General features: G+C 36.9%; 1 protein-coding gene across 1 annotated transcript in view; it reads left to right on the forward strand.

The window, feature by feature from the left end:
- The window catches only part of LOC126248484 (spectrin beta chain, non-erythrocytic 1), a 294,125-nt gene that overhangs the window by 128,001 nt on the left and 151,507 nt on the right, over positions 1-14,617 (forward strand). The window contains exons 15-21 of the mRNA XM_049949503.1: positions 2,050-2,262; positions 4,641-4,841; positions 10,024-10,246; positions 12,003-12,103; positions 12,240-12,389; positions 13,968-14,158; positions 14,271-14,462. Of these exons, the coding sequence (XP_049805460.1) occupies positions 2,050-2,262; positions 4,641-4,841; positions 10,024-10,246; positions 12,003-12,103; positions 12,240-12,389; positions 13,968-14,158; positions 14,271-14,462 (1,271 nt within the window). The remainder of the gene's footprint in view (positions 1-2,049; positions 2,263-4,640; positions 4,842-10,023; positions 10,247-12,002; positions 12,104-12,239; positions 12,390-13,967; positions 14,159-14,270; positions 14,463-14,617) is intronic.

Raw genomic sequence — 14,617 nt, forward strand, 5'->3', positions numbered from 1 at the left:
TAGACATTATCCAACATGTGGTGGCAGTATTCTGCTGCATAACCTAATGCAATTAGTTATATTTACAAGTTCGTCATTCACTGTGTAATAGCCAAAGAGAGTACACAATTTGTAGTAAGACAGCTGCATCACCACACTTTGAATCCAGCCACTGTATTCATGAGCCCTGTATCACTGTCAGCAGGTTATTCTTGACCGGTGTGGAGGAAACGAGTTTGGTGTTGTAGGCGGGGACATGATGTAGTGAATCTGAGCACATTGTGTGGTGAATAAGGTGATATCAAGGTATTGAAGAATCCATTGGTACTATGAGTGCTGGATGTTTGGCATGTAAGACCACCACATCATGACAATGAACTTGTGAATACATTACAATAAAATCCATTTTTGAAGGAGGTGCAGCTGAAACATACCACTGTGTTTCCTGATCAGTGGGTATGGCTCAGCAACAACTGTAGGACTATGGACTGCAAAATATATGTGCAGCCATTGAAGGAGAGTCTCCATGATGAAAATTGACCCTGCTGATTAGCATTTGCCAAGGACAGTATCAACCATGACTGCCAGAATGTAACATTTTTTTGACAAATCAGTATTTGTGATTGTTGATTTTCCCAAAATATACTATTGATCCAATTTGATCCATTATAAATGGTCTGTGATAGCCTGCAACATTGAAAACAATGGGTTTGTTTATAAATAACTTTTCTGCTACCAGTCATGATTTTCTTTTATTTATATTTTACACAATGACTTTCAGGAAATGATTTCTGTTTTCAAGTACGTTTTCTCTGTGAAATGTGCCATTTTTGCATAATGTTTTTGTGTGTTAGATTCTGCTTAATTCTGTTGCCTTTACTGCATTATGTAAAAGTCACATAATTTTTACTTGGTTATTGGTCTTCATATGTAGTTAGTGGTGAAATTTGGAAACTGTATGGTTCATTTGTGCAGAGTCTAACATGTGTGAGACTTAAGTTATATTCAACATTATGATCCTGAAGGATTAATTAGTTTCCCACAGGATGAGTCAGTAATTATGCAGAAGTGTTTTGCAGAACTGAATGAGAGGTTTGTTCTTAACTAAAACATACAAGCAGAGCCAAAATTCCTTGCACAAGAAAACTGGTTCATTCTGTTAAATTCATATTTTCTGTGGGTTAAATTTAATTAAGAATGACCGAAGCAGTACAAAAAATTACTTTAATTGGGATCCAAACTGCATCATCCTGCCATGTGGTTGCTTTCCAGCATGTTTATCATGCCACCATGTTATCAAGACTTCATAGTGATTACTGTGAAATTGCAGTAATTCTTACAGGTGTTCTGCCCTTGACTCCATCTCATGATATCAACTGCATTTCCTATGTCTGTAGTCCTCTGAATGACATGGTGCAGTTTTCTTCATTTTAAAGATTATGTCTTTATGATGAGTATCAAGAAGCTGTTAAACCTTCAGTTACTTCAATAACACCCACAAGTAAAAGTTCCTATACTTTAATGAACAATACTGTACGCCCTCTAACATCATTCTTCTGCATAATGTCACGTGTAGTTAAGATGTTAGCTATACGGAAAGACTGAACTTTTTCCCAAAACACACACACACACACACACACACACACACACACACACACACACACACACACACATATACATGAGAAAGTAATCTGTAAGAAACTAAATGTACCTTTTAAATAATGGTCAGAGACACACTCTTTTTGAAAGATTTCTAGTCCTATTTAACAGATCTTTACCATTTAAATTATGGTCAGAGATACTGTCAAAAAGATTTATAGTTCTTTTTAACAGGTCTGTTTGAATGTCCTCATCTGACGCTTAGAGTTTCTTTTGAATCAGAGCAAGCTGAAATAAGCACATTCAATTTTTTTGAAATCCACACCTTTATTGTAAGTCAACTAATAATGACCAAGAACAGTTTGACATGAAACTTTAAGGTACATGACACACAGTTTTTCCCTCTATATGTAGCATCATAGGTTTACATTTTGAAATACTGAAAAGCCTTCTTAATATTGTATTTGCTAGTTCTACACTGACGCAAATGAAGCTGAATCTTGGTTAAATGAGAAGATGGCTCTTGTTGCATCCACTGACTTTGGTGAAGATGAACCCAGTGCTCAGGCTTTGCTGCAGAGGCATCGTGATTTGCAAGGAGAGCTATATGCATACAAAGGTGACATCCAGAGTCTCAACACACAGGCAGAGAAGCTTGTGAAAGCAGGAATATCTACACTTGAGGTAAGAAGAAAGCAGTGTTCTTCATACCTAAATTAAATGTTGATTAAATTTGATACTTTGACTAACTAAAATTCTGTTAAGTGATTCTATTTTCTTTTTCTTCAACATAGTTTTTACCATTTTGATTTAATTCCTCTGTTAGTTGCCATCTCTTCTTAAGATCTAAAATAGCCTCCTATTTCATTTCTACTCCTACACTACTTTGCTTCTGGATATTGATTCTGTTTTAGCTTGCAGTAAATGAATGATATACGTTGAGTATGCTCATTTTTTTCTCTGTGTTATACGAGGTCTGTTCAAAAGATTCCAGAACATTTGTAATTTTGCACCAGTGGTGTGTTGGAGCAAAATGCGGTTGGCATCCCTGCACCCACCTGTGTTTAATGTGCAATTGCTGGAAGTATCATTGTTGTTTATCTGTTGGTTATTGTTCAGTGCTATATTGAGTAGAATGTTGTGTCTCACAGTTTGTGAATTTCAAGATGGCAGAGTTAGAGGAGCAATGCATCTGCATTAAAGATCGTGTGAAACTCAAGGAAATGTTTACAGAGACATATGACATGATGCAGGAAGCCTACAGTGCTGTGTGCTTAAACCATACTTGGTGTTAGGAATGGTTCACTTGGTTTAAAAGTGATCAGACAGAAGTTAAAAATGACCGTCATTCTGGACGCCTTTCAACATCTACCAACGACGCTCATGTCAGGAATGTCAATGAAACTGTGCAATCCAGTTGAAGACTGACTGACTGGCTGAGAGTGTGCAGAAGAATGTAACATTTCAGTTGGATCATGTCATGAAATCCTGACGCAGTATCTTGGAATGCATTGTGTTGCTGCCAAATTCGTCTAACAGCTCATAAGTCGAGACCAGAAAGACCTATTCCTTGCAATCTGTGAAGAACTTTTGGACTGCACAAATGAGAAAGAAATATTCCGTAAGAGAATCCTAACTGGTGATGAGATGTGGGTCTACAGTTACGATGTTGAGACCAAAGTTCAATCTTCACAGTGGATTGAGAAAGGTTCTCAAAGACCAAAAAAAGCTCGTCACATCAGGTCAAATTTCAAAGCCATGCTGATAGTTTTCTCTGACTTTGAAGGATTAGTCCATCATTAATTCATGCCACAGGCACAAACTGTTAATTGATGGCACTGTCAGGACACATTGTGGTGCCTACGAGAAAATGTCAGAAGGAAATAGCCTGAAGCATGGTGAGACAATTCATGGCTCTTGCATCACCATAATGTGCCCACACATTTATCGCAGTTACTGTGTGACTACTGCACAAAAAACGAAGTCACTGTGCTGCCTCATCCTCCGTACTCTCCAAACCTGGTCCCTCCAGACATTTTTTTTTTTTATTTTATTTCCAAAGTTGAACACTCCATTGAAAGGATGAAGGTTTGCAATGATAGATGATATAAAAGAAAATTTGCAGACAACACTTCGTGTGATCCATGTACCAAGATTGCTCCTGGAAGTGAAAACGGTGTTGAGAGCAGTGTATCAATTGTTGACGAGAGTATTTCGAAGGAGACCATAGACAATAAGTAAAAGCTAAGAGTAGAAAAATTTTGTGGTCAAAACTCGGGAATTTTTTGAACACATCTACCTAAAATAAGTTAATTTCTTGATTTTTCATGCTACGTAATTTGCCTAAATGTTGATGCCATGATAGGGCTAGCAAGTAGTAATTAATAATATTCTGTTGTGTTCTCAAATGATCCCTGTATTACACTATCTGATTCTTGTTCATGTTATCAGTGTCTTTTGTCGTGGGGGAAAGGGGAAGGTGTAAATCTTGAATGTAGCATCTGAGTGATCTCTATAAAGTCCAGTTGGGCAACAGTATAGCAAAACAGTCAATTTATTTCTATTGCATAGATTTCAGGTGTATAGGGAATTCTTGTTTACCTAGCAGTATAGTTGCTTATTTAAAATTTTCTGACAATTGCAGTTTCATTTTTTAAAGAAAAATTGATATTCGAAGGTGTTTTTTAATTTATTTGTGAAGCACACAAAATGGGACATAGTGATCACAACTGCTCAACACCTTAGTGCAGTGCAGATTATGAAAGAATTTGTTTGTCAACAAATATTACACACAAAACAACAGTCATTGCTTTCTTTCTCTTATTTGCACAACTAAAAAATATTAGTTACATAATTCATGAATGTTAATCACCAGTTTAACAATGAAATTTTTATTTAAAATTTCAATAAACAGTAAATGAAACAACTGATACATTTTAATTTTTAGTTTGTAGTATTCAGAGTAGTTCTCTTTTCAAAAGTATTGTAAATTGTAGGACATAGGTCGCAGTTTGTAGCCACATGACACCACAGTAAACTGAATATTTTTTCTTGGTTTACAGCTGTCAAGTGAACCAGAAATTGCACCCGAACTGGAACAAGAGGAGTGGGTGGATGAAATGCGCCTCGTACCACAGGAGTACTGGGATGAAGAACCTATTGAGCGTGTTGAGGAGAGAGTAGTAGTAGAGGAAAGAGCAATTCCACAAGTCATGGGTATATATGACTTCAGTGGCCAAGGCATGCATATGAAGAAGAAAGAGGTAAAAGTCCTTTTACCAAGTAATGTATAGCTCCTGTAAAATAATTTAGACTTATAACTGACAGTCATACTGTTGTAGAGATCCATGAAGGCATTAGAAGAATCTTCCACTCATCATGCCTTTGGAAATGTTTGATATTTCAGCCTTATTTGATCTATATTTTTCTCTCTTTCCTCATTTTTGGATGCTATATGGGCTGCCTCACACCATGTTGCTGAAGGACAGTGAAGAAATCACAACAAAATATGAGTATGGCACAGATCTTTGAGATGTCAGAGGATTGGAGAAAACTTAGAAGTGGAGTGATAACACAGAACTTAACAAACACACAAGACAAGGCTGAAACGATAACAGATGCCTTTTTGGGCTGTTGAATGTTGATGGAAGCCATTGAAAATTTCTGTTGCACCTTTTAGCAGATTACATTATGGAAGTCAAAAATGAAATGCTTTCTAAAGTGGTGTCTAGCAGGACTCTTTAGCACGGTGAATGTAATTTCCTAAACAATTTCCTGCGTGGTATGTTAAAATGAGGAGGAATGAGGAGTAGGTAAAAATATAGCAGAATTTATGGAGCAAATATTTTACTGGCAAAGGCAAATAAAAATACAAAGAAATTATCAGTATGGGATCAATAAATTCACATTGCTCTATAAACGACTTCAGTTGCGTAGCAACACAGCCATGTAGTAATAATAATAATAATAATAATAATAATAATAATAATTAGACGAAAAGAAGCAGAAATTACAAGCATTAGCCAAACGACTCAGAAGATACAAAAAAAGTGAAAATAGAAGGAAACAAAACCAAACATTCAACACAAACCAAAAGAAATTTTACCAGACAATAGATAACACACACATTAAAATAAACAATCCACCAAACATAACAGACATGGAACACTTCTGGAGCAACATATGGTCAAACCCGGTACAACATAACAGGCATGCACGTTGGATACAAACAGAAACAGACACATACAAGATGATACCACAAATGCCTGAAGTGATAATTTTGCAACATGAAGTCACCCAAGCAATTAATTCTACTCACAATTGGAAAGCCCCTGGAAATGATAAAATAGCAAATTTCTGGTTAAAGAAGTTCACCTCAACACATTCACATCTAACTAAATTATTTAACAGTTACATTGCAGACCCATACACATTCCCTGATACACTTACACATGGAATAACTTATCTGAAACCTAAAGATCAAGCAGACACAGCGAACCCAGCTAAATATCGCCCCATAACATGCCTACCAACAATATACAAAATATTAACTTCAGTCATTACACAGAAATTAATGACACATACAACACAGAACAAAATTATAAATGAAGAACAAAAAGGCTGTTGCAAAGGAGCACGAGGATGTAAAGAGCAACTGATAATAGATGCAGAGGTGACATATCAAGCTAAAACTAAACAAAGGTCGCTACACTACGCATACATTGATTACCAAAAAGCTTTTGATAGTGTACCCCACTCATGGTTACTACAAATATTGGAAATATACAAAATAGATCCTAAATTGATACAGTTCCTAAACATAGTAATGAAAAATTGGAAAACCACACTTAATATCCAAACAAATTCAAATAATATCACATCACAGCCAATACAGATTAAGCGTGGAATATACCAAGGAGACTCATTAAGTCCTTTCTGGTTCTGCCTTGCTCTGAACCCACTATCCAACATGCTAAATAATACAAATTATGGATACAGTATTACTGGAACATACCCACACAAAATCACACATTTGCTATACATGGATGATCTAAAACTACTGGCAGCAACAAATCAACAACTCAACCAATTACTGAAGATAACAGAAGTATTCAGCAATGATATAAGTATGGCTTTTGGAACAGACAAATGTAAGAAAAATAGCATAGTCAAGGGAAAACGCACTAAACAAGAAGATTACATATTGGATAACCACAGCGACTGCATAGAAGCGATGGAAAAAACGGATGCCTATAAATATCTAGGATACAGACAAAAAATAGGAATAGATAATACAAATATTAAAGAAGAACTAAAAGAAAAATATAGACAAAGACTAACAAAAATACTGAAAACAGAATTGACAGCAAGAAACAAGACAAAAGCTATAAATACTTATGCCATACCAATATTGACCTACTCATTTGGAGTAGTGAAATGGAGTAACACAGACCTAGAAGCACTCAATACACTTACACGCTCACAATGCCACAAATATAGAATACATCACATACATTCAGCAACAGAAAGATTCACATTAAGCAGAAAGGAAGGAGGAAGGGGATTTATCGATATAAAAAACCTACATTATGGACAGGTAGACAATTTAAGAAAATTCTTTATAGAACGAGCAGAAACTAGCAAAATACACAAAGCAATCACTCATATAAATACATCGGCTACACCACTACAATTTCATAACCACCTCTACAACCCTTTAGACCACATAACATCAACAGATACGAAGAAAGTAAATTGGAAAAAGGAAACACTTCATGGCAAGCACCCGTATCATCTAACACAGCCACACATCGATCAAGACGCATCCAACACATGGCTAAGAAAAGGCAATATATACAGTGAGACAGAAGGATTCATGATTGCAATACAGGATCAAACAATAAACACCAGGTATTACAGCAAGCATATTATTAAAGATCCCAATACCACAACAGATAAATGCAGACTTTGTAAACAACAAATAGAAACAGTAGATCACATCACAAGCGGATGTACAATACTAGCAAATACAGAATACCCCAGAAGACATGACAATGTCGCAAAAATAATACATCAACAGCTTGCCTTACAACATAAACTTTTAAAACAACAAGTTCCTACATACAAGTATGCACCACAAAATGTACTGGAGAATGATGAATACAAATTATACTGGAACAGAACCATTATAACAGATAAAACAACACCACATAACAAACCTGACATCATACTCACCAATAAAAAGAAGAAATTAACACAACTAATCGAAATATCCATACCCAATACAACAAATATACAAAAGAAAACAGGAGAAAAAATTGAAAAATACACCCAACTGGCTGAGGAAGTCAAAGACATGTGGCATCAGGATAAAGTTGACATCATACCAATTATACTATCAACTACAGGAGTCATACCACACAATATCCACCAGTACATCAATGCAATACAGCTACATCCAAACATATATATACAACTACAGAAATCCGTAATTATTGATACATGTTCAATTACCCGAAAGTTCCTAAATGCAATATAACACATACCGTACAGTTAATAGGAAGTGACGCTTGATCAAGGTCCGCGTCACTTTCCATTCTCAACCAGACTTAACGTCTGAGAAAGTAAAGAAATAATAATAATAATAATAATATACATCTAAAAGAAACAATATTTTATGCAGTTCAAGTGAGAGATGTTGTAAACCATTTTTATCCAAATCCACTGGGAGAGAATCGTGGATCAACAGACTAGTAACCACACTTTGTACCAGGCTAGTCATTGACATTATAGATGAAAGGGCAAGGCAAAAAAAAACATACATCTTTTCTAAAAAAAAGATTGGTGGTAACAAGAAAAGGAAATAATCATGGGGCCTCTGTAGATTCCCTGAGGTAATTACTGTTAATGAGTATAAATTAAAGCTCACAAAGATGAGACCCAGCGGTATTCCATACTGTGGTGCCCTCTCATTTTCCATTACGATGCACCAACATACTTGATAGGTTGTAGGGGCCAGGTTAGAATGGCCACATAAACAAAAAGAGTTGCTTACAGATTACCGTTTCCTTGGATGTTCCATTTTAAACAGAACCTTGGCTAAAAATGTCAAGGAACCTGCAAACGATTATCTCCAGTAGCTGAAGTATGCCCCTTTCAAGTATAAGTGTTATCACCATTGTGTAAAATTGCTCATCATGGATCAGTGTAAAATTAAATTAATAATGCTTCACTTTCAGCTGCAGAAGATTTAGGAAAAATAAAAGGTACTGCTATTACACAACTTGCATTACGATACATATTGTATTTTGATGGGAGTTTTTGTGATTTGAGTAGATAAATACTGTGCACTGTGCTAGAAGTAGTTGAGGCTAGTGCTGAATTTAAGGATCTGTTTAGTAAATACATAATTATACAAAAACATATGAAGTGAGTAATAACACCAAAACATTATTTAGACGAAAAATGTAAGATTCTTTTGTTTTAGAGAATGTGTACCATACTTTGTTTTTGATAAAATCTTCTCGGGTTGACAGCCGAGACAATGTGTTGTTCTCAAGCAACATTTCAGCAAGTATCTTACTTGCCATCTTCAGGCAAAGTGTCGGGTTCACGTCTCATCTGGATCTTTATAGCTGGTGTACCACGGGATTCTCTGCATCCTCAGTGCTGGTCAGGCCAATCAGGCACAAGTGGAATCGGTGCGGCGGCGTGTGGTGGGGGAGGGGGGGGGGGGGAGCCGTGGGTGCCGGGTCCTGGCGTCTCATCTCAATGTGGCCTGTTTGTTCCATCTGCCACCACCAACCTGTCTCCATCGGTTCGCTCTCGTCTCATTCTTGATAATGTTGTGTTCCACGAAGAATGAGACGAGAGTGCACTGGTGGAGGCAGGTCGGTGGTGGCAGATGGAATAAATAGGCCACACCGAGACAAGATGCCAAGATCTGGCGCCGGCGCCCCCCCCCCCCCCCTCTTTTCACCACCACACGCCGCCGCGCAAATTCTGCTCACACCTGATTGGCCCGACTGGCACCGAGGATGCAGAGAAGCCCGTGGTCCAGTGGCTATAAAGATCTGGATGAGACATGAACCCGACACTTCACCTGATGATGGCAAGTAAGAAACTTGCTGAAACGTTGCTGGATAAAAACACATTGACTCGGCTGTCAACCCGAGAAGATTTTATCATCGAGATTTGCCGAGAAAGCCTGCATTCTCATATACTTTGTTTTAGTGTCATTCTGTAGAACTTGTAATTATTACAGTGACATTGCCTTCTGTAAGTGCATTTACTTACCTAGCAAACATTTAGTTTGTTATATTACTCAAGGGGAAATCTGGTTGATTATTGTGATTCTGTAGTTTTTTCTTCTAAATTCCTCTCCATACCACATTACTTTGGAAAGGAAATTAATTTTCTTTTCATGACACGTGTTTTCCATTTTAGGTTCTTCTGTTGTTAAATAAGACCAATTCAGATTGGTGGAATGTCCGAAGGGAAGATGGCACAGATGGTTTTGTACCTGCCAATTATGTTCGTGAAATTGAGCCAAAAGTGGTCAAAGTGCAAGTACGCAGGCCTGAAAAAGTACGTGAAATGCGCCGTGTCAAGAAAACTCGAATGGTCAAACAAGTTGTGCCTGTGCGGAAAACGCAACAGAAGTCTCCATGTAAGCAATTTTTTTGTCTATAGGGACAGCTTAGAATACACAAAACATATGAACTGCCATTTCCATGGAAGTTCCATTACTCTCACATTACAATAAATACTCATATTCCTTTGATGGTAAAATTATATAGAAATGTGCATTCTTTATTTGAAAGTTTTATTATTCTAGCAGCTGTGCATGTAAAGAGAGAAACTGTCTGAAGATCCTTCACAACTTGTTGGCAAGAGAATGTTGTGACGAGAACTGCATGCAATTTACATTTGAAGTTGGCCACCTTACAAGACGCCATTGCTCACACAGGCACATAAAGCCAACAGTAAAGTCCATTGGGCTGACTGCTTTTCTGAACCCCCACCCCCACCCTATTAGATCGTGATTGGTCTGTAAAATAACATTACTTAGACTGCATAGGACCTAATGTGATGTGTCGGAACAGCAGGTAAATGCTGACATCATCATTCCTGCAATTTCGTGAATTTGCGTGATCAAATCCTCAGGAAGTGGCTTTACCTAGATATGACATGCCTGCACAACTTTGTGGACTCACTTCCTAAACAAATCCAGCTGGCTATCAAATTCGTGGGTGGAATTAAATAGTATGTAATGTTGCTTATAATGATTTCTCTTGAGAACGAGTAAGTTTTAGTTCAGTAAGTTAATATATAACTGGACTCTATATGCTTAGCATGCTTAGATGGTGTGGTATCCATCAACTACAAACCTTTCCAATATGTATACTGTCATGTCGAAAACTTCAAGATTTCCACTGACACAATTCCAAGAGTACTCATGGTGTACTGATAAGAAAATCAGTGAATTGGTGCAGTGGTTAAGATATTGGGTTCACATTCAAGAGGATGGCAGTTAAAATCCCCATTTGACCATCCATATTTAGGTTTTCCATGGCTTCCCTAAATTGCTTAAGGTAAATGGTGGGTTGATTCATCTGGAAAGGACAAGGCTGATTTCTTTCTCAGTCCTTCCCCAATATCAAGTTTGGCTCAGGCTCTAATGACATCATTGTTGATGGGTCATTAAAGGATTATTTTCCTTTTGCTAGACAGAAGAGTTGATGTTCTCTTCAGTCATTCTTTAGACAAGAGACTATTTTCCCCCAGCAGCAGTCGTTTCTGTGTGTGCAGACTGACCTTATCCTTAAAGGTAATTCATTTGTGTCTGAATTCACTGACAAAATATGACCATAAAGATGAAAGAGGAGCCCATACCACATTCAGTCACTCGAGGCACTAATTGACATTCAAATCCACTTTGAAGTCATGGAATTGTGCATAAAATTTCAAGTTTCATTTCCGTGGCTGACAGTAATTGAATACCATATGGAATACAACAGTGGAGATCTTCTTTTATTGCTTTGAACAGTTGTGTGTTGTTGAATATTGCAGCTGAGGCTTAGATAGCATGTAACTTATTGTATGAATTTATTAGTAGTAGAAGAAAGGCCAAGAACCCAGAAATTGACATTCTCAACATTGCCTCTATGAACCTTGCACATATCCAGTGATTCTTTTACACACTCATAATGCGAGTAGGATGCAGCTCATGATATATATGCAATCAGTTTCTTATACTACCTGTGCCTTTGCCTGTTTTTGACTGATTTAAGAGGAAGGATGGTTCTCTATTTCTTATTGTGGTTGAAGGAAGCAAACTGACAAACAGAACAAATGTGCTAGTAGCAGTGACTGGTAATATTAACTTTTGTTTACCTTATTAAATTCAGATGTTTCATTTCCAGCAAAACCCCTGAAGCGTAAGTTGACAGATGGAAATGATAATGTGGAGAAGAGACAAAAAAAGATCAATGCTACTTACAACCAGCTGTTAGATTTAGCTCAGGTAAAGAGGAAGTTAATTAATGTGTGTGTGTTGTTACTTGACTTTAGTTGCATATAAAGTAGATATCTGTTGCAAAAATACTGTTTCCTTTGTTTTCTTAAAACACCTGTTGTTACTCTTATTTTTAATGTTACAGAAAAGGCATGCCCTCCTTGAGGATGCCATCAGACTGTTTGGATTCTATCGTGAGTGTGATGACTTTGAAAAATGGATCAAAGACAAGGAACGCATGTTGAGAGCTGATGACTCAAATGAAAATGTTGAGTCAGCTAAACGTAAATATGAGGTAAATTTCGTGTTTTTGCTGTGACTTTTCTCCATATTTGAAAAAAATTATTAAAATAAATAGATTATGTGCATACTGTTTTAAAATATACAGAGCACACATTATCATTGTCAGCCAACATAAAGGTTTAATTAATTTGATTTTCATAATTTTTGAACAATTTAACCTAACTGTGCATTGATTTAATCCAGTATTAATGCATTCAGCATGTAAAAAACCTGAACTTAGTGTACGTAATGGGAGTTTTTAATTGTTAAGTAACAACATCCTTTTTTCTTTTCCCCACCTTTTTCCACTTCATACTGGGTATGTAGAAAATCCTTTGAGTGCTGTATCCAATATGCCCATGCTAACAACCGGGAAAATACGTGTCAAGTCATTCCCCCTACACAAGCACCATAATGGGGTAGCGCCCCAGGCTGTTGAATATACGAAGGAAATGTCACATCTTTGTTGAGAACCATTCATTCATTCTAACATGTTCATGCATCTTTACATGGTGTATTGTGAGGTACTTTGTTAATTATTGTAGCATCAGAACTAAATAACACATACAAATGTTTTTTTCCTTATATAATTCACAAAATCACCTTTCTTAGTTTACTTGAATGTATGCTCCTGTTGTGGCATGCACAACTCTAGCCTGATTCCAGCTACATTCACAAGCAGTAAAACATGCTTGTATCAACTGTGAAGGTTGTATGATTGATCTAGCAATTCAAGTAATGATGGCTTATGGAAAACTTGATGTAGTCAAACCACCATAGAGAAAATGAAAGTACATAATATCTGGTGAGTTAAGTTTTCATTTTAATGCTGAAAAATATAACCAGCAAAGTGTATTTGTTGTGGCTTGTCAGTCCAATTTTCTGAAAATGCCTGGGAGACCGTCTTGCACAATCCTGGCCCAATCTTGTGGTGCACCATCTTGGTGGGAACAACTGTTGGTTGATTGTTGTAAAGCACATTGTGTAATTACTGTGAAGCACAGAGCTACACAATTTGAAGATAACTGATAGAATAAAGTTGTTCAAAGAAAAAAGCATGGTCTAATAAACCAATCATTCATCTGATGACACCAAACATTGTCTTTCGGCATATCACATACCACATCCCTTACAGTTCAGTGATTGCATGTGTCGCAAAAGCATGAATTATGTTACATGATTGTAACATGTATGACATGTTAAAGGTGGATTAGTCAGAAAATGCAACATTGCTAAGGAAATCCCTGTTTTCATTTAAATGTTACAGAATGTCCACAGTAAAGTGATTTTATTATTTCTTGGCAGTAGTTTTCTACAGTTGTGATAGTTACGGAGGCAAATGAAAAAATTCCATACATGCTTCCTGGGATAGAGGATAAGTGAAAGTCAGCTGGTGAACAATGCACAATAAAGTTTTTGAACTTACAAATATTTTTTGTGGGAGATGATCAGAAAAAGGGAGAGAAAGAAAGAACTCCTACATTAACAAAGAAAAATCTGTGAATTAATGTGGTTTCATATCCCTGAAATCACTGCTTGGATAAGTGCTTGTGGAAATACTATAATCTCTACTTTGTATGTCATGTTTCAGAAATTCCTAACCGATCTCTCTGCCAGTAGCAAGCGAGTGGAGGCTCTTGATGCTGCAGTAGATGAATTTGTACGTCAAGGTCACAGTCAACTGGACAAAGTTAGAGCACGTCAGAGGCACATTCATCAACTGTGGGATAATCTAAATCGGCTGAAGGCCCAAAAAGAGCGCAGTTTGGAGGGTGCCTCCAGGTAGTTTTTGCTAGATTTTTCTTTTTGTAATCACTGTAAAAAATAATAATTATTTAAATGGATGAGTCTGCTTATAGATGATGTGATTGTGATCTTGAAAGTATTATTTCAGCGTGGAACTTTTCAATCGAACATGTGAAGAAGCTCGTGACTGGATGTTGGAGAAAATGATGCAGTTGGATACTGCAGAGCTGGGGCCTGATCTAAAAACTGTGCAGGCATTACAGAGGCGACACCAACAGCTTGAACGAGAACTTGCCCCTGTTGAGGAGAAAGTGAAACGTGTAAATCTGCTGGCGGCATCGTAAGTACTAGATCCACTTCTATTAAAGCCTGTTGACCATACTACCTTATCTCTTTCTCTTACCTTCAAGTGATTATTACTTGTTAACATAGTTGAATTTAGCTATAAAATGAGAAGTAAATGTGCATCAAAATGTATGTTGAAGGAAGAAGGCT

Source organism: Schistocerca nitens, chromosome 3 (assembly GCF_023898315.1).
Source record: "Schistocerca nitens isolate TAMUIC-IGC-003100 chromosome 3, iqSchNite1.1, whole genome shotgun sequence".
In the NCBI taxonomy this organism is placed as follows: domain Eukaryota; kingdom Metazoa; phylum Arthropoda; class Insecta; order Orthoptera; family Acrididae; genus Schistocerca; species Schistocerca nitens.